Source organism: Danio aesculapii, chromosome 17 (genome assembly GCF_903798145.1).
Source record: "Danio aesculapii chromosome 17, fDanAes4.1, whole genome shotgun sequence".
Classification (NCBI taxonomy): domain Eukaryota; kingdom Metazoa; phylum Chordata; class Actinopteri; order Cypriniformes; family Danionidae; genus Danio; species Danio aesculapii.
Window position 1 is genome coordinate 40,200,582 of NC_079451.1, and position 22,359 is coordinate 40,222,940.

The following is a 22,359-nucleotide window of genomic DNA, read 5'->3' on the forward strand; positions in this document are numbered from 1 at the left end:
CTTAAATCCCTTAAATGGTCAAAAATAAAGAGCGAAGAGCAAAACTAATGTTAAAGATGGATTCGGTATTAGGAAAATAAATGGATGATTGAATTAATGTGTTCAAAGCATCCACATGGCATTTTGAAGTGGGGAGTTTGGCTCAATTTGGCAACATCTCCACCTCCCTGTTAATCTGGCAACTGCTAAATTTCCTTAAAAATCCCACATAAGAGGAGATGATTCAGCATTGTCGCCAAATGATTGATGCCGTGTGTCGATAAAGCTGCGCAACTAAACAAATAGACACAAAACAAAAAAAACGAACAGACATTCGAGCTGTTTTCGACTCGTTCTAAGTGGCCTTTTGATTTGTTTGTTTGTTTTTTGGTTGATTTAAATACTGTTAAATATGTACACAGATCAGATACTGTTCATACACTATACACATACATTAAATATGTATATATTTTTATATTTATAGATATATACACACAAATAACCGTTACAAATGGCAAAGGGGGTGGATAACGTTTAAAAAAAATCAGTAACGTCTGAATGAAGAGGAGCTAAATTTACAGATTGCGATAAACTGTGATGCGTAAAGACAAATAAAGAAAAACAAATCAACGTGAGCGTCAACGTTATAAAAACATGGAGTGAAAACAAACGGAAATACGCGGAAAGACGGGCTAAAGTCTTAGCGTAAATCTGCGAACACTTTGCGAACGTCGCCGTCAAATAGTCAATCCTCTGTACAAATATAAAAAGTCAAGTTTGATACGATGGCATGATTTGTGTGTGTGTGTGTGTGTGTGTGTGTTATCTACGATCACTCAGAGTCAATAAAGAGGAAGCAAAGTGAAGCGTTCAAAAATAAACCTTTCCGTTGTTCTTTCTGGCTCTGAATAGGAAGAGCCAGACATCATTAGGGGGTGTGGCTACCTCAGGCGAGAAGGTGTGGCTTGTCTCAGACAGTGCAGTGGGCGGAGTTTGGCGTGGAGGTGTCCTGTTGGAAGTTATGTTGTGTGTGCTTTCGCTCGCTCTGGTCAAGTCTTGTTGGCGGAGCCCGAGGAGCGGCGGAGCTTCATGGACATCCGGCTCTTGCTAGCACGAGGTGACATTGGCGAGGCTAAGTCGCTCCCGTCGACCTGCATTGCTGGACTTTCGGCCAGCTGACTCTCGAGGCATGAGCCTGTTTGGGAGGAAGAGGTGGAGAAAAGATCAGAACGTCACAATAATAGAGCTTTCACACATGCTAAACACCGTTCCCCCCCCCCCAAAAAAGCTGGGTTATTTCAACTCAATTCTGGTTGTAATGGACCCTTTTCACATTTCCGGGTTTCTCAGTTATCATAGTTTCAGGTAAACTTAGAGCACAGTGAATGGGAGAGTAAAAGAAATATTTTTTACAATCCTATTAGCTGAAATAATAAAAGAAAAACTCCATGATGGTGTTATCATGTCTTTCAGAAAAAATAAATAAATAAAGCGAGACTAAATAAAGAGAGAATAACGCCAAATTTACTGTCCCAAGCCATAGATGCTGCATTAGAAACACCTTGCAATTAGTTTTGTTAAAGTAATTTGATACAAAGATGATATAATACACACATTAATACATATAAATGTTCAAACATTTAAAAAAAATAATTAAATATTAAACTTTTAAGGATTTAAGATGCTGATGGCTGTTAAACGGGTCATAACAGTCTTGTGAAAAGGGTCCATAGAGACTAACCCAACTCCTATTATTCATTCATTCATTCTCATCAGGGGTCGCCACAGTGGAATGAACCGCCAAGTTGTCCAGCATATGTTTTACACAGCAGATGCCCTTCCAGCTGCAACCCAGTACTGGGAAACATCCATACACACTCATTCACACACACACTCGTATACTACGGCCAATTTAGGTGCCTGTCTTTGAACTGTGGGGGAAACCGGAGCAGCTGGAGGAAACAGAGAGAGAACATGCAAGCTTCACACAGAAATGACAACTGGCCCAGCCTGGGCTCGAACCAGCGACTTTCTTGCGGTGAGGCGACAGTGCTAACCACTGAGCTACCGTGTCGCCAACTCCGATTATTTTTTATTAAATTAATAGGACCAAATGTAACCTGATGTTTGAGTTTGTCCAGATTTTACTCAATTTGGGTTGAAATAACCCGACATTCTTTGAAGGTGAAATATCTTCTCGTGTGTTCTCATTACAGGGCTACATTTACCTTGGGTTTGTGGATTTGGGTATAAACTACTGGGTTGATGAAAGGAAATAAATGCCTATAGTTTTTTTAAGACTCATTGTGAGTTTCACTCTGACTGGAATGGGATAAACCTCTCCAGCGATTACTGTTGTCATACTTGTGTTTAAATGGCAGCACTTTAAAATAAGGTCCCATTGGTGAACGGTATGTGTAAACTAGCTAGAAGCAAAATATTTGTTTTAATATTTAGATTAGCTTTAGGTGTTAGTCGCATGCAATTATACACAATCTATTGTTACTGCTGTAGTATGTTGGCCAAAGATGAATAGGGGATTTAAAGTATCCAAACAAAATTTAAACAATAACATTAAAAGTAGTTTTAATATTAAAACATGAAAAGATTCTACTAAATTCTACATTCTACAGTCAAGCATAAAAAAAAAATTATTTTGTCAATTAGAATTTTTATATTTGGCCACAATACTTCAAACTATTAGAATTTATACGTTTGCCAGAAATAATTTTAATCATAATAATAATAATAACAATAATTATAATAATGACAAAAAAGTATATATTTATTTATAAAACAGTTCTGTCTGGTTCTTGAATCTGATTGGCTGATAGCCGTGCGATATTCTGCAATAACAGCACTCGTACAGCCTCTTCACCCTTGTGTATTACTCTGCCCAAATACAGCGACAAGCAGAGGACACTCTACAGTTTGACAAATATTGCTGCTGTTGGACAACATAATGTACTTTTGAGGCGTTTTTAGACAACAATCTAGATGTTTAGATTGCAACTATGCAGTTTATTTATAAGGATAGTGCCTATTTGAAAACATTTATCATTTCAGAGAATCGGTGCATTGGCCACCAAAAGCTCAGTGTTTTCTCAACATAAGTTTCACAGCTGAACAAATCATTATAAAACTGGTAAGTGACATTCTAAGTCGTTCTCTCTCTTTTGTACGTTGTATTGCTGTATTTATACAACAGAGACTGGAAGTTGTTTGCTTTGCTTTGGCTTTTTCATGGTTAATTATTGTGATCTCCCAATTGCAGCAGAATGACCTGTTTTGTCATCACTTCAGACATTAAGCTAGAGAATCATTTAAATACTAGCTCTAAAGTGACGTTGGTGAAGTAGCAACGGTTCCTGCTTTTCTGAGGTCAGCTGCAGATGTGAATGAGAGGCGGATGAAAGTAGTTCCTCTTACAAAAGGGTTTTTGAGACTCTCCATGTTTGATTTTCTTTTTTATATACGCAATTATGCCGTCAAACTGTTGCATGAACGCAATATCACACTCATAGCAGTGCGATATAGCTGTATATTGTCACTGATGGGACACTAAGGCACTCGGCCGTTACACAGCCATATCGCACTGCTACTCGTGTAATAGAGATAACAGAATTTATTAAAATATATTTTATATATATATATATATATATATATATATATATATATATATATATATATATATATATATAATAAATTCTGTTATTATTATTGTGCATTTAACAATTAGAACTATTAATCATAAAACCCTTAATTATACAGTTAATAATACCTGTATTTAAATAAGTACATGTTGTAGTATATTGTTTAATTTTTACTTGCTGCTTGTTAAGCTGAAAGATGATGGCCCATAATTTCACCAATATATATATATATATATATATATATATATATATATATATATAAATTTATATTTATTTCATAAGTATTCGATACTTTCTTTAACTCAATATGATTTATTTGTATATAATGTAATTTTATTCAATTTAATTTATTCAATTTAATAACTCATTGGTAAAAACTGATTTATTTTATCTTTGCCATGATGACAGTAAATCATATTTGACTAGATATTTTTCAAGACACTTCAGATTTGTTTTTGATTTCAATTTTAATTTATTCAATTTAATATAAATAAATAAAGTGCATTCAGTCCTTTTTAATGTTAATTCATAATAAACACAACTTTTCATTATTAGTTCATGTTCACCCCCAGTCCAATAAACGAACAAAAAAACTGGACTTACCTTGAACAGGTTATAAATAAACACTTTCACTGACGGCTCATGTAAGCTAACAACTGGGACATTATTGTAAAGTGTTACCACATCCTTTAATCGCACTGTACATAAAAGCCAGAATAACCAACTGTGAGCAAAGTAAGTGTGAACAAGTGTGAGAGGTTAATGCCCCAGTGCATTGTGGGTGAACTTCACAGAGCCAATCACAAGCGAAGCTGGGACTAATCAACGCTGAGATCTGACACCTCGGCCCTCGGATGAGCCCAACAGGGGTGCAAGTTATCATATCGCAACACAAACTACATTACAAAAGAGGAAAGACACACACACATAAAGAAGGTGGTACTTTGCCATTTTCAGTTCCAGCATACCATTCACAGCTAGCGTGAAAGACCTTCCGTTTCAAGCCTTTGCCCTTTACCTTGATGAGCCCAATGTTTTCTAGTGGAGGTTTGGGGAGGGGCAGAAAAATCACAGCATTTCTCTCTTGGATGAGACAGACAGACAGACAGACATAAAGGAGGATGACAGGCAGGATTTGAGGGGGAAAGGATGAAAGAGAGACAGGAAAGATGCCAAGTAATGCCGATGTAAGTGGAAGCAGAGGGAAAAAATACGAAAAAAGAGAAGAAGAGATAAAGATAAAGCAGAGTGAGAGGGAAATCAGTCGCAGGTGCACAGAAAATACAAGAGCTGATCTCTCTGCATTATTCAAACACACACACACACTACTGAAGATGACGATGTCTGATTGCACCCACTATGAACTAAAGTCTGAAAGCAAATGCAGTGACATCAGTCTCACTGAAAAAGACACTGGAACATCACGTCAACTATTTTTTATACATTTTTTGGTTGTTTTGGGAGTCTTGAACTGGAGAGCCTTCTATAGAGCAAATGTATTTATGTTAATATAACAGCATTCACATATAATGTTAATATTAAAGATAATAATAATATAATGCTGAATTATTCATACACATTTTTGCATACAGATCGATGCATGAGCTATAAACTATATATATTTATTTAGACGCAATAAATGTAGAGGTTTAAATAATTTTTCTTTCTCTCTCTCTCTATATATACACAACTCAAAAAAGGGACACTTAAACACCACAAATGTAACTCCAAGTATTCCCTTTATTTTTTTGAGCAGTAAATACGAACGCATGACCGCTCGCACGCACAAAAACTTTGTACATGTTTGAGTAAAATGTTTTTGACAGTGTTGGGGGTAACGCATTATGCCTCATTCAGACTAGCAGCGACTTTGTAGCTGCCTGTCGCTCTGGCTGGCGACCTGCTGCAAACACAGGTCTGTGTAGGTATATATAGCGCAAATGCAACTGGCCTCTGAGCGAGCTGAAAGAGGATCATGTGAGCTCTACTGGTGTTCCTATTGGCTGTCGCTTAAGAAAGTCGCTCTTCATTTGCATAAAGTTGAAGTATTCTCAACTATGTCACATCGTTTGACACGCCCACCTGGTCGCCATCGGTCGCTGACACTCGCGTAGACTGAGGTCGCTGGAAGTCGCTCGCTCTCCCTTGAAATGAATGATCGCTTGTTGCTTTGCCGCTGCGAGTCACTTGTAGTGTGAATGAGGCTTTACAAGTAACGAGTTACATAATAAAATTACTTTTCTAAGTAACGAATAAAGTAACACATAAAAATAAGTAATAACATTTGAGTAACTGGTTTTGAAAATGTAATGTGAGTTACTTTTTAGTTTAATTAATAAGCTTTTAAAAAATAAATTGCTGAATTAAAATGAAAGTAGTCACAATAAATCAAGCAGTCAATGAGAGAATGTGTTCAACACTGAAGATAAGGAAAAGGAAAAGGGGATTGTCTCAATGAACAGGGGTTTTACTTTAGACAAACAGTGCAAAAGTAGCAAACACATTGCTTTAGATTTTTAATAATCTGTACATATGGTACGTATAGCTCTGGGGTCCGGAAGTTCTCAGATTAAATTATCCTAAAATATTTTTTTGATGTGTTTTTTTTAAAGGTAATTGTAGGTGTAGGTTATACTTAATGCCAGACGGAATCTGCGGATATTTTTTGCTATTTCTTCAGAGAATTTTGCTAAAAAACTCTGCAGATTTCTGTGGAGTTATTTTGAGAGTATCATAACTAAAACCTTAATATGTGAAATAAAAAACAATATCTTTTAAACTTGTATTTAATGTTTAAAATGCAAATCCAATTAGATTCACTTTATTTGGTAAACAAAGCAAGTCTCTCATATAATATATCTACTAAAAGACAGAAAATATTACTGTACAAACAGCATTATAAATAAATCAAACGAACACGCTCATATTAGTCAATAATATTACTGAAATTAATTTAAAAACTGAATAAATATAAATTTACACACATTTACACAAGTAAATAAACAGAAATAATGATGTTGTTAATTACAGAACTACTCTGAGAGAGATCAAGCCTCAGCCAGGTAATTAAAAGTAACTCACGTAACCCAATGCATTATTTACCATACAAAGTAACTAAGTAACGCAACTAGTTACTTTTTTAGAGAGTAACTCAATATTGTAATGCATTACTTTCAAAAGTAACTTTCCCCAACACTGGTTTTAGGCCCCAGTTACACTAATATGTTTTAGTTTGAAGTTTAGATAAGGTTATGCCATCCGTCCACACTACGCCGGAGTTTTCAAACGGTGGAATCTGAGCTTTTTGAAAACACTGAAGAGGCCGTTTTTATTCTAAAACGCTGCTGTTCTGTGTCAGTGTGGATGGGGCAAAACAGAGACATCTGAAAACAGAGCGGGGCTGCAGACATTCGCCTATCTGATTGGGGCATTTTCTTCAATATTAAGTAGCCTACACACAGTTCAGTCCTGCATCCTCTCCCTCCTTGTAAGTTCAGACTTCGCAAGTTTGAAATGGAAAACAAACTCCCGAGGACACGTCGGGTAAATCTTCAAAGGCAACAGTGTACTTTATCCCATCACTCTGGCTACGCTGTTTCACTATCTTAACAATAAAATGAAAACATGATACGAGGAACAGCCTATTTTCATTTTAATATCAGCAACTTAACAGACACTAAAAATGTTGAGGTGTCATGCAGATACATATTTATATGACCGTCATCTTCACTGTATGAATATTTATAACAAAGGAGAGCCTATAACATCACTGCCTTCTTTAATTTTCATTGAAAAATATAAAAAACATACCCTTTCTTTTGCTGAATATCAGTTTTAATAATCAATAATGGCCTTTATAAAAGTATAACGTATAATAAGTTTATACAATATAGGAAATAAATGCAAGCAATCAGTTAAATGTGCAGAATCAGTGTATGCGGTTACATAAAATAATATATTAACTTATATTTGCGCTCAGCCAAACCACGTTACCTGAGAACAAGTAGATTCAAAAGACCAAAGTCAGGGAATATGTCATTAGATATAGAAAACAAGATGAATGAAATATCACGTTTAACAAATATAGTGAGATCAGATCCAGCAGTAGATCCTTGAACAGTCCGACGTGCGCTGCTCTCATTGCTGCAGTGCATGCCAGAGTGTGTGTGTGGTCACGTAATGTGTGTTTTCAGCAGTATAGTGTGGACAGAGAGCTGTTTAGAAACGCTGAGTGAAACGCCAGTGTGAACACGGATCGTTTTCATTCTAACATGCCGTTTTAAAATTAAAACATATTAGTGTAAATGGGGCCTTAGTTTATAAAGTATCAGTCTATAAATGTCTAATAACATTTTTCCAAAATAGGTTTTTTTTCAGTAACAAATCTTTTATTTTTTTGTGAATCAGGACCATTTCACAAAATACTGATTTCTTAACTATTTTTAAGTTGAAACATTGGTATTGTGTCGACTAAAACTAGCATTGAATACTTTTTGTTATGACAATTTTAAGTTTATGCTACAAATTTAATACATTTTAGTCAAAAAGTTATCAAACGTTTGAAATTTAGGATGTCATCAGTACCTTGCACAACAACAACAGAAAATATTTTACTCAAACACATACTTATAAATTGTAAACCCAGAGAAACTAAGAATCCCAAAGTGATCAATATTTACATATATTTTACTTCTAAACAAAGAAAGAACTTCACCTTTTAAAGAAGTATATTTCACAATAAATCACATCTATTATGTGTTACACAAGCGTGAAACCAGCTGCAGTTCCCTAATCAACCACCGGTATCGCTAACAACAAGGGCTTTTGTTATTTCTACATATCGCCCAAAATAAAAACTCGTCATCATATAAACTTCATTTGTTCAAAACCTGTTTGAGCTTCTTTCTTTCCTTTGTTGAACACAAAGGAGGGGAAACCTGTAACCACTGAATTCCAAAGTACTTGTTTTTCCCTTCTATGGAAGTGAATGGTTTCATCATTTTTCTAAATATCTTCTTTGGTGTTCAACAGAAAAAAAAGAAACTCATGAAGGTTTGGAACCACTCAAGGGAAGCGTAAATAGTAAATAAATTGTACTTTTTGGGGTAAAAAAAATCTGAAATGCTTATAAAAGAGTATAATTACATCCAGAACAAAAGCTCTATTATCTAAAGCAGAGCCATTACATATACTGTACCATTCTTGTTCATCCATTCAACATTTACACAAACATTCGGACAGAAATATGACATAAGGAAACGAGGAATCGAGTGAAGCTGTGAGACCATGCCATACAAAGACACGACTTCAGGAAAAAGGGTATAGATGTTCATTGGTCAATGTTAGGGATCTGGTGTGAACATGCCATGCAATGAATGATGCACTTCCCACCCACTGAACCAAATAGAGATCACATGGAAAAAGAAGGGAACGTATTTAGGTCTAGAAAGGAATCAAACAAACAAGATAAAGCAAAAAGAGAAGGAGCTCATAACGTTGTTACAAGCCAAACATAAGACAATCAGGCAGCCTCAGTGTACGGCATCCTCAGGAATCTTACCTTTAGATATACACAAGTGATAGATTATGATCTGAAGGGGAAACATAAGATAAACAAAATAAAAACAACACAAATAAAATGGGAACGAAAAAGGAAAATATAGAAAAGAAAATGATATTTGGTGTTTAGAAAGGTACCAAGAGCCCAACACAAAAGCCAGAGTAACAGCTTTGGATCTGAAAACGTCTCTATAAAACATCACTTTGTATTTCAGATCACAAGTAGCTGTTTTGCAGTGACTGAACCCCAAAAGTAATGAATGTGTGCACAGACATGCAGCAAGTGTTCGATATTGACTTCTCTTTATTCGTTTTTGCAATTCTCAGTATATGATTTGGGGTGAAAAGGTCAACAGTTTATTTTTTTATTAAAATAAATGGATTGTGCCATTTCTGAATCGAGGTTTGTGTTTCTGTAGTTCAGTTGTAGAGCACAACACTAGGAGTTCTACTTCTTGAATTGCACTTCAATTCAAAAGTTTGGGGTCAGTAAGATTTTTGTTTTGGAAGACAATAATACTTTTATTTAGCAAGGATGGATTCAATAGAGATAGTTAAAACAACAACCATTCATTAAAGAATCTGTTTCTACAAAATTATTAAGCAACACACCTGTTTGTAACATTATTAATACCTCCAGTTGATGTTTAAGTTGTGATAATGTTATATTCCTTATATTATTTCATTTCATTTTATTCATTCATTCATTTTCCCTAGGCTTAGAGGGCCGCAACTCTGCAAAGTATTGTTCCAACCCTTATTAAACACACCTGATCTAACTAATCGAGTCCTTTAGGCTTGTTTGAAATCTACAGGTAAGGGTGTTCGAACTAAACTGTGCAACTGTGCCAACTGACCCAGCTGTGACTCACACCAGTGACCTACTTGCTGTGAGGTGACAGTGCTAACTGCATGGAAATTTTTAATTAGCTAAAGGACCTCATTCAAGATCATGTGACTTAAGCACGCTATGAAGTCCATGACATTAAAGAGATAGTTCAATCAAAACTAATCTTTATATTATACTATTATATTCAAATTTATATTATGATTATTTAAAATAAACTATTTTGTTCAAGTAAACACAGTCTTGGTAAGCATAAGACACTTTAAAAAATACTGAAATATCTATAAGACTCCAAACGTCATAATGTTACTGTATATGTGTATCAAATACAACTGAATTTGATAGATGAGTGTCTGGCAAATGCATAGAAATGCTTTAAAAAAGAAAAATAATTAAAACTGATGGCTTGATAGTGAGTGAGTGAGTGAGTGTGATTGAGCTTTGACACATGCAACTTCAAGAGGTTGTTCACCACAAAAAAATAAATATATTTATTCACCCTCATGTCAATTAAAATATATTTGTATTCCAGGATACAAACAATGATATTTTTTATTTAAATGTGAGATATTTCTGTGGCTCCATTTACCCAAAACTCAGGCTTCAAATTGCTATATCCAAGTCATTCTTAATTTATACTTTTGATCTGTACTTAATGCATGACGATTGGCTCATTGATGGTTTAAAAATGCTGCATGACAAATAAGAATTCATCTAATTGGCTCTTGTGAAGAAAACATGCTTGAGCTTCACTGACAATCATTATCTGACATTTTTTATCGTTTTAATCAAGATTGCTTTTTTAAATTAAATGTAAAGAGACTTTTATAAGATAGAATAAAACAAATATGACCATTTTACTCCAACACACACTTCATAAATCCAGTAAAAAAAAACAAGAAAAAGATAATTTGATTAATTTGGTTTGATAAAGGGGCTCAGCTTATATTATCTTACATTATAAAAACGTTATAAGCAGTTTCTAAAATAAAATTCTCTCTTAACAGAGGGCACTAATTGAAATAATCTTTGCATAAATTCCTGGAGTATTAATGGGGTTTATTACAAGACTTTTAAACCTTTATGACTGAAAAACAAATTATATTGTAATCAGAGTCAATGAAGTTACCATATATGATTCTTCTCTCAATAAAAGGTTAATGACAAATCCATATAACAGATAAACCCCTTTTAAAGCTGCTCTTTATTTTCCAGAGATGTACAGTTAAAGTCAAAAGTAGAGATCTGTGCGGGACCGTTTTTACAGTCCGGTTTTAATCCGCACATGACTGCTCCTGCCGTACATTCAGTCTTTGTTCACCCGCTGTCCGCTTAGATTCATTTTCTACCCGACCGTTACCGCTAAATTTAGATCTGATGTCTAAAATCTCACATTTAAACTGGGTACTACCAAAAGAGAGAGATAACAAATAAAAGTGTAGGTTGTGCAAGGATTGTAGGCCAAATGTCAGTTTTGTTTACCCCTATGTGATGAGACATGCCTGATGTGGGTTTCCTAACAGTAAACTGACCGTTTTCTAATGTAAGCTAAACATCCTTTAAGGACAGTGCATCCTAACTTTGCTCTGCATGATAAAACATGCTCTGAGGACCGTTATGCAGATGATGTGCGCACAGACTATGCGAATAAAATGCATGTGCAGAATACACTGGTCCATGCGTTCATCATGTGTAACAGTCAAGAGCACTGGCTGTACCTGTGCTCAATAAGATTGAAACAAATCACAGGTAAGCTGTTCCGAAATAACGTTGGGACATGGGAACACTATATTGTTAGACCGCTTACAATAGTTAGATTCAAATGACACCAGAGTTGCCGACCACTACCGCGTTTCATTCGGAAATGTATTTTCCCAAATGATGTTTAACAGAGCGAGGAATTTTTCACAGTATTTCCTATAATATTTTTTCTTTTGGAGAAAGTCTTATTTGTTTTATTTAGAATAAAAGATAATAATAATAAAAGCAGTTTTAAATTTTTTAAAAAGCATTTTGAGCTCAATATTATTAGCCCTCTTAAGCAATATCATTTTTGATTGTCTACAGAAAAAACCATCATCATACAATGATTTGCCTATCCTAACTTGCCTAATTAAGCCTTTAAATTCCACTTTAAACTGAATACTAGTATCTTGAAAAATGTCTAGTCAAATATTATGTACTGTCATCATGAAGATGTCAAGATGAAAGAACTTGTGCTTTAAAATGTGTTGAAAAAAAATCTTCTTTCCATTAAACAGAAATTGGGGAAAAAATATGAAAGAGGGCTAATAATTCAGGAGAAATAATAATTCTGTAAATTACTGTATGACATACTCAAAAAACATGCAGATTTACCTGAATTATAGAAGTGGTCTGACTTTATGGTCAATAGCAAAACGTAAAATGCATAAATGCATGGTTTAGTTGTGGTAAAATTATTTCTTACACTTTATTTTTGCTATTTTTCAGCCATATTTTAACTTATCAACTGTACTAATATATATACACACACACACACACACACACACACACACACACACACACACACACACACACACACACACACACACACAGTGCTCAGCATATACAAGTCCACTCCTCACAAATCTATCTTTTAAATTCATATTTTAATAGGAAGCTATACAATATTATTGTATGACTGCGGCTCTGCACAAGGCGTTTGGCCATAGGAGAAATGGTCGTGCCCAAAAGAGCCTGGTTTCTCTCAAGGTTTTTTAATTCTTCACTTTCGCCAATTGGTGAAGTTTGTCTCTTGCCGCTGTCACCACTGGCTTGCATAGTTCCGAACCTGTAGAGCTGCGCATTGATAAATTTGCTCTTCAGTGTTTGGACTCTCAGTAGTGATTATTAAACCACACTGAACTGAGCTAAACTGAACTGAACTTAAACACTGAAAACTGAAAATCTTCTATGTGAAGCTGCTTTGACACAATCTACATTGTAAAAGCGCTATACAAATAAAGGTGAATTGAATTGAATAAGTTTGTGCATATACATTAGATTAGTCAGTACTGAAGCCAAATCTGGAGCTTACAACAAATAAATTACGATAACAGTTCAAAAACTAGTACAGCTATATTTATATCTTATAGAAAAATATTAAAAACTAATTTTAAAAAGAGGAAAAATCAAGAAAAGCAAAAAAAATAAATAAAAATAAAATAGAAATTTTGAATGTTATAATATTTTTTGTAATATTTTGCTTGAATTTAATTGTATTATCTTTCAATTTCTAAATATGACTAAAATATAATTTGAATAAATATATCTGTTTAATAAATCTGTTTTGTTTAATGCACCAAAACACATTGCCTATATTCACTAAGAAATGGATTTTCAAAATGGGGTGTACTTAATTATGCTGAGCACTGTGTATACTAATAATTCAGGAGCGCTAATAATTCTATCTTCAACTGTCACTCAATTAGTGTTCTGAAGATCAAGTAATTTCTCATTGGTTTGCAAAGACATGAGGGCAAATAAATGATGACAGAATATAAATTTTGGTGTGAACAAACCCTTCAAGGTCAGAGAGTCTGTAACTTGATGTAATTGTGAATGGTGAGCAGTGCACATCGACAGATCAGATCATTTCATTCATTAATTCAACAATCGCCCACCTGCTTCAGATGGAAGATAGTGGAAAGGTGCAGGACAGAAAACACGAGCTGCATAGTCCTCAAACGTCGTGGGCTCCAAGTGATGCTGGACTATCGTCTCCAGATATCTGGCCCTCTCTTCATAGCTGACAGATATGCGAGTTAAAGTCAAACAAACAAAGCGCATCGATTAAAAAAAAGAAGCAACACAAACACATCAATATGGAGTGGTCAAACAGTTAGCCAGGATGCCACGGGTTAACAATTCTCCCATCGTTCTGTAAACCACATTACAAAGCTGTCATTGCTTTACGTATGGTGACACTGGGTATCAATGGACATCTTACTGTCTGTGTTATTCGGTTAAGAAAAATGATGGTATTGGGCAAATGGAAGGGATTGGATTATGTCTCTGTGTATGGGTTTAAAAACGGAGGGATTCTGTTAATGGGGAACGATTTGATTAAGTAGTTCGCTGGCATATGGTCTTCGCTGCATTCATAACTCTGTAAACCAAGAGCACATGAGTTCGGATGACACCGAATGCTGCGTCACTGGAGAAATGAAGTAGGGCTGCACAATATATCGTTTCAGCATCGATATTGCAATGTGACCATTCGCAACGGACACATCACAGCATATCCAATGTTGAATTTGTATTTGAATTTATCATTTGCATGTGATTTTGATGCCTGTGATTGTATAATGACCTTAAAAGCATCCAGGAATAAGAAATTGCACCATTTGTGATTTTAATAATGATTAATTTTATTGAGTTATTGTAATTACTGTACTTGACAGGGGCGGATTTAACCAATAAGCAAGGTAAGTGGCCGCCTAGGACCCCAGGAAATCTGGGGGCCCCAATAAATATCTAAAAGTATATATTACATGTTTCTGCTAGATTAATTCTTCCGTAGTGGGGCGCCTAACCAAAATTCATTCCCGCTACTGCTAAATTACAGCTTCTCATTTCAAACATTCAGTCGTTTTCCTTTTCTTTTTTATTAGCGGGTTATAATCGCACCAAAACGTATTAAAAGGTAAGTGAATTATAACAGCGCAAACATTTCTGTTCGGAGACATACTCGTTACATAAAAGCATAAACGCAAGAAAATCTGAACTTGAGCAGCGTATATTTGAGGGTGTGCAACAAGTTTTGTGCACGAACAGAGGAAATCAGCGTGCAGGCAAAGAGATTCGCACACTCGTATTACATAAATGAGATCTCGACATGTAATACTGCACTCACGACATTTGTCATTGAAATAACGCCAGATGTAGATCTGCCACGGCTGGAAAAAATCCAAGAGGAAACACTGAGATATGTCTATGAACTATGTCTTCTACCATATTTAGTGTTAAACAAATACAATTATAACATAATTAAATATTATTTTATATACAATCAAAAATAGTATTATTTTAATAATGTATTGTTATGTAATAATAATATTACCAAATAAACTATACATCATGGAGCAGTTCAGCTGTAATTTTTATAAAAAAATATGTATTATTTTTAGTTGTAAATTCATTTTAAGAAAACTAATCACTTACAATGTAGAAATTGCATTAATTTAAAATGTTGAAAAGATGATTGAGTGATTTAAAAAAATAGTAATATAAATAAAAATTGAATAAAAGTAGAAAGGGTGCATTTCAGGACTCTGGCCCCATGGCTGGAATTGCTTAGGGCCTCAAAATCACTAAATTACCCTGGTACGCCCCTGGAAAACATAAAACACTTTTTCAATTGCATCTTTTTCTTGCTCGTATTTATAGATTGTTATGCATGAAAATACACAAGCAAATACAGAAATGCACTGCATATAGTACAGACCACATCAAAAATGTGTCGGGGGACAGATTATAGATTGTTTATTAGATTTTATGGAGATGCACTCAGAAATAGCCCCATAGGTCTAACATTATAAATTCTTTTTTTTGTTTGTTTTTCTTTTTTCTTATCTATAGAGATATTGAGTTATCATGGAAAATTGTACTCATATCGCAATGTATATTGCAAAACAAAAAAAATTGCAATGCTAGATTTTTTTTAACAATATTTCGCAGCCCTAAAATGCATGTGACAAAAAAAACTGAGAGAAACAGAGGTCCTGCTGGGATGAGGATATTCTCAGCTCAAATAAACATAGGTATTTGATGCATTGTGTTGCTGAAAATCATGTGTGATACTATTGGTGGGTCACAAATCGCCTACTTATGCACTATTCAATGCAATTTAGTAGTATAAATAATGCAAGGGGAATAATATTTCCAAATGAGCTGTTGACATGGAATTCAAGCAGATTAAGGTAAAAACTCAAACAATAAAAACAACAACAAAAAAAGAAAACAAACAATAAGAAAAATCTTACAAATTAGTTGTGTGTAGGAACAATGGAATGACACAAGTACTGAACTACTGGAACGTATTTATTACTTTATATGAAAGGCTTTTTTGGTGACGGCAGCTTAAAGATGCCTCTCATATGGAAAATGAAGTCACATGAATTGCTCAGGTATGAGTTTTCCACAGACTTCAACAGAGTGTAAAAGTCTTGATGGTTCTGAGAGTCTCGTCTATCAAATTTGATCTTTATTTGGTATTTTCTATTGGATTCGAGTCAGGTGATTGGCTGGGCCATTCTACAGCTTGATTTTCTTTCTCTGAAAGCATTTGAGAGTTTCCTTGGCTGTGTTTTGGATCATTGTCTTGCTGAAATGTCCACCTTGGTTTCATCTTCATCATCATGATAATATGGATGTTGGACTGAAGCAGCTAATACTAATTTACAATGATGAAGAGCAGTGGGTTGCTGAAGAACTACAGTACTAAGAGATTTCAGCTGCTGTCTGGGCTTTCACTGTTTCTTAATTTCTAAATTAACTAGTTTTCTTTACATATATAAATTTCTTTGGTTGTTACCAACATCTGCTGAAAATTTCAAGTCAACAGCACTTTTAGAAATATGGTTCCTGAGAAAAAAGGTCATTGATGGTCCCTTTGCTAGATGTTAAAGGCCTATACCAATAAAAATACAAATTTAAACTACAAACAATACTCAAATGACAACAACAATCATTAACAAAAAGATCCTGTAGGTCTACACCCCCCCAGGAGCCTCCGGTTGGGCTGTGAGCACCACCTTGTGGAACCATCACAGAGAGGCTATAAGTCACTTTCCAAAACCTTTTTATTCAATGTTCCCCGCTGGTGGAATGATCTTCCCATTCCAACATGGACTGCGGATTCACTGATATCCTTCAAATGATAAGTAAAAACCGATCTCTTCCGAGAACACATTAACCATAGTGAATAAACCCAAGACCACCTGTAGAAACACTCTCTCTCTCTCTAATTTTTAAAAACACATACTCTAGCACTACATACTCTGAACACTTCTCTGTATAACTAGCACTTCTTGTGTGTATTGCCTCTTCTTGTTGAATCACTGAATGCCTCCTCAATTGTAAGCTGCTTTGGACAAAAGCGTCTGCTAAATGACTAAATGTAAAAAGAAGTGTGGAATGCTGAATACTTTACACACTCAACAGCCGCAGCTTTGCTCACGTAACAGAAGGGGTGGAGCTATCTTTATTTATTTTAGATTGCAAAAGCAAAATTCTCTTACTAGAGTGATTATGCCGCCTGCCAATGGTGAATGCAAGTATACTCATGGCAGCTACTATTAGGTAGTTTGTTCTTTTAGTTCACTGATTTGGCAAACATTAAATGCCATCTGGGAAACGGTTTGAATTTCCGGTTAGTAAAAAAAACTATTTGAGACGACACTAAATTCTATGCAGTTGAGTGTGTAAGTGCTAAGTACATCGTGCATTGTGTGCCGCTTGGGACGAAGTATACTGTATATGCTCATTTTAGATCTGCAATTGCATGGAATTTTTTAATGAGCTAAAGGACCTCATTCAAGATCATGTGACTTAAGCACGCTATGAAGTCCATGACATTAAAGAGATAGTTCACTCAAAAATTAAAAGTGGTTCTAAACCTCTAGAACTTTCTTTTTTTCTGTTGAACACAAAAGAAGATATTTTGAAGAATGCTGATAGCCTGTAACAATTGACCTCCATTGGAGGACAAAACAATAACTATGGAAGTCAATGGTTACAGGTTGCCAGCTTTTTTCAAAATATCTTTTTTGTAATCAACGGAAGAAAGAAAATCAAACAGGTTTGAAGTGAAGGGCGAGTTAGAGAAGACATAACTTTCAGCTTTGGGTGAAATATATCTTTAAATTATGTTTTTCTCAGAAATTAATAATAAAAAATATTATTCTTTTTGGCACAAATTTAAAACGGTTACATTTTGCCCTTTGGTGTAACACCCCAATTTTTTTAGCACTGTCTTTATTGATTTTAGTAGCTTTTAACATGTACTACAGAAATCAAAACCAAACATCCAAAAAAATATAAAATATATACACCCCTATTTATTGAAAATGTCCAACAAGCCTGACAAATATTCTGTTAAGAAATATAATGGTATTAAGTTAATAGAAGAGATTGGATTATGTGTCTATGTATGGTTTAAAAACAAAGGGATTCGGTTTATGAGGAAAAATTTGATAAAGTAGTTTGCTGTCATATGGTCTTCGCTGCATTCATAACTCAATCCCTAACTCAGTATAATATACCAATAATGTACCCCTAAACTAACTCTAACCCGGTAAACCACGAGCGCACGCTTTCAGATAATGTCGGATGTTGCATCACACGAGAAAATAAAGCACATGAGACAAAAAGACGAAAAGGTCCTGCTGGGATGACGATATTCTCAGCTCTTGTTTTTTGGGGGTGTTTCTGGCGATGAAGTGGCACACATACGGAGCGTCTCCAGCTGAAAACGCGACACTCACGCAGATCTGTCGTTTGCCTTTTCCTCTCTCCAGCAGACACGTTTCCTGCGGACGGGCCCCAGCAAACCCTGGAGCGAGCGGGTGAGAGGCTCCCGCTGAGGAGAAGAGAAAGCAGCCAGCCAAAGTGTCTGTGGGTGCGACGTAATTAGACACATGCAGTACTACAAGCATAAGCAGAACGTGACTGAGCCGCTGATGGTCTTGACAGCCGTGTTAACAGAGCTCAGAATAGCACTCGTATTGACTAACTGACTGAAACATTCAGTCATGGCTGCTATTCATTAATCTAAAGCTTCTGACTGTACACTTCATTTGTTCTGAACATATTATTGAGAGTAAGAGCATCATTATTGAAAAATATACAGTCAAGGACAAAATTATACACACTCCTGGCAAATTCTGCCTTGTACAAATGTAAATAAAAGCTTTTTTTTTCCCACTATGATGCCTCTTGTACATCGTCATATTATCTTTTGGAAGAAGCCTGTGTCATTTCCGGTCAAACCCGGTGGAAAAAGAATTAATATTGAGGACTGCATCCATACATCTCTGCAATGACTCAAATAACTTATTAATAAAGTCATCTGGAATGGCAAAGAAAGCGTTCTTGCAGGGCTCCCAGAGTTAATTAAGATTCTTTGGATTCATCTTCAGTGCCTCCTCTTCCATCTTACCCCAGACATTCTCAATAATGTTCATTTCTGGTGACTGGGCTGGCCAATCCTGGAGCTCCTTGACCTTCTTTGCTTTCAGGAATTTTGATGTGGAGGCTGAAGGATGAGAAGCGCTATCCTGCTGAAGAATTTGCCCTCTTCAGTGGTTTATAATGTAATGGGCAGCACAAATGTCTTGATACCTCAGGCTGTTTATGTTGTCATCCACTCTGCAGATCTCTCATACGCCCCCATACTGAATGTAACCCCAAACCATGATTTTTCCTTTACCAAACTTGACTGACTTGCGTGAGAATATTGGGTCCATGCAGGTTCCAGTAGGTCTTCTGCAGTATTTGTGATGATTGGGATGCAGTTCACCAGATGATTCATTGGAAAAATCGACCTTCTGCCACTTCAGGATCTGGGTCTTGGGTTTTACTGTTGGCCTGTGTCTTTCTGAAGTTTTAGTCCACTGCTACACACACAGTTCAAGGCCAGAATAAAGAGCAAAGGTGACCAGAGTTTATATGCCAGTATTCCATCCACAAGCGGGCAGCCATTGGAAACAGCGAGAGCAAATGGTAAGCAGCACCGCTGTGCGTCTTAATAGTCCTCTCAGAGCCGCCCAACATGCGGTCACCATCCTGAACCTGAGATGAGCCGCTAATGCCACCCTGTCACCAAGACAACAAATCCTCTCCGCTGTTGACTTCAGATGCTCTTTGTGTGTCACAAAGACAGAGGTAAAGAGAAAAACAGTTCCTCTTTTTTCCCCGCTCTCTTTTTTGCACCATGTATTCACCCAAATAACCCGGGCCTTGCATCCACTGTAATTGAATTTTTGATGGGTGGTGTGTTTTTTTATGACGGCTTGTTAAAAAGGAGAAAGTCCTTTTAAGAGAGTGCGTGCCGGGTTCTTGCGCCCTCTCTAGCATCACATGCTCCAAGAGGAGAGGAGGATAAAAAAGAGCCTTTTGTGCATTACCAGAAACTCATTTTCCTTGTGGATGAAAGGCAGAAGGGGGGAAAAAATACTCCTGGCCTCTTCCCCCCCTCCTACGGAGCTTTTCATTGTCACCGCGCTGAACTCCCGGGTTCTGGAAGGAAAGAGAGAAATTGCCACTGAAGAGACAGCAAAAGTGAGCTTGTTAGCACATTAGGAGTGAAGGGCTCGTGGTGGGCTCCAGGAACAGTCCCCGGTGGTGTGTTAATTCAGCACTCCGAACATGCTGGTGCTGATAGCCTCCAAATTGATCACTCCTGCTACCCCCGATTTGATTCCCTCCCCCTCTCGGAGCCGGAGGCAGCGCTGGAGAACTGAAGCACGGCTCTCCAAAGGAGGAGAAGCTTTTCACAAAGTCAAAGTCATGTCAGTCACCTCGACCCCCACACAACTCCTCTCTGACAACATGCTGTCTGGCGAATACGTCTGGGTAGACCACAAGAACTATAGAAAGACTACATCAGAACTGTGGCGTAAGAGCACAAAGAATATTTCTTTAATCATAATTGCCTTTGTGAATTATGATCATTTGAATAATCTGAATTTGAATGTAATGCGATACATGATATCGACCAATAGCAAAAACAACACACTATACAAGATACAATGACTTATGACATTTTATGATTTTAACATCTCAACAACCATTATCATTCATTTGCCTTTGACTAAGTCCCTTATTTATCAGGGGTAGCCACAGCTGAATGAACCGCCAACTATTCCTGCATCTCTTTTACGCAGCAGATGCCCTTCCAGCCGCAACCCATTACTAGAAACTCATACACTAAGGCTTGGTTCATCCAATTAACCTATAGTGCATATCAAGGTGCTCCAGGATTGGCCAGCCCAGTCACCAGACATGAACGTTATTGAGCATGTCTGCGGTAAGATGAAAGAGGAGGCATTGAAGATGAATCTTGATGAACTCTGGGAGTCCTGCAAGAACGCTTCCTTTGCGATTCCAGATGACTTTATTAATAAGATACAAGATACAATGACTTATGACATTTTATGATTTTAACATCTCAACAACCATTATCATTCATTTGCCTTCGACTAAGTCCCTTATTTATCAGGGGTAGCCACAGCTGAATGAACTGCCAACTAGTCCAGCATCTCTTTTATGCAGCGGCCGCAACCCATTACTAGAAACTCATACATTAAGGCTTGGTTCATCCAATTAACCTATAGTGCATATCAAGGTGCTCCAGGATTGGCCAGCCCAGTCACCAGACATGAACATTATTGAGCATGTCTGCAGTAAGATGGAGGAGGAGGCATTGAAGATGAATCCAAAGTATCTTGATGAACTCTGAAAGTCCTGCAAGAACGCTTCCTTTGCCATTCCAGATGACTTTATTAATAAGTTATTTGAGTCATTGCAGAGATGTATGGATGTAGTTGTCCAAGCTCATGGGAGTCATACACAATATTAATTCTTTTTCGACTGCACCATGACTTTATATTTTATACTGTACATTTTTTCTGTTAAGTGACAAGACTTTTGTCTAAGTAAAGTCAAATCTTACTGTCCTAATTAATAATTAAAAATCAAGGCATGATCATATTTTATTTTGGTAAAATAAGCGTAATCTAGAGGCCTTTGCCTTTCATATAAACCACTTCTGATACCAAATGATCAACTAGAAGTCAAGTAATTATTTGTTTTTCCTAAAACTTGAATAGGTGACAAGACTTTTGTCAGGTGGTTTTAAAGTTACCAATCAAGCCGACCAATTACCAATAATCCATCTCAATAAAACTATAAACAAAAGTTACATATTTAATTCTTATTTACCTAAAATAGAGTGTAATTATCTTCCTTTCAATAACTTTTATTTAAAAGTTCTCCATGTATTATAGACAGACTGTTGTGCATGAATTTAGTTAATTATAGTTTTGTAAATATTTAAAGTAGATTTTGCTTGTTTTGACACATTTAACGTAAGTGCTTAGAATATAACTAAATTAAAGTTGTTTTGATGAAGCAAGTTAAAATCTTTTTCATTGGCCAAACAATGCCATTAGAAAAAAATCCTTAGTGTTCAGCTCTGTATACATCTTAAAAAGGTGTTAAGAAGTCTTAAATTTGACTTGGTGAAACCTGCAGAAACCCTGTTAACATAGGCCCTAACACACAGTGAAGTTCTTTTCC

The 22,359-nt window shown here is 36.0% G+C and overlaps 1 protein-coding gene across 8 annotated transcripts in view; it reads right to left on the bottom strand.

Annotated features, from left to right (window-relative positions):
* ralgapa1 (Ral GTPase activating protein catalytic subunit alpha 1) overlaps positions 1–22,359 on the bottom strand; it is a 158,733-nt gene continuing 136,374 nt past the window's right edge. For 5 of the 8 annotated variants that reach the window (XM_056477269.1, XM_056477273.1, XM_056477271.1 and 2 more), the window contains 2 exons: positions 13,683–13,807; positions 1–1,174 (listed from right to left, as the gene is read on the bottom strand). In XM_056477269.1, coding sequence (XP_056333244.1) covers positions 1,029–1,174; positions 13,683–13,807 — 271 coding nt within the window. In that variant the 3' untranslated portion in view covers positions 1–1,028. Of the gene's footprint in view, positions 1,175–4,600; positions 4,716–9,192; positions 9,224–13,682; positions 13,808–22,359 lie in introns of all 8 variants that reach the window. The other 3 variants (XM_056477274.1, XM_056477270.1, XM_056477275.1) reach the window with 2 other exon arrangements.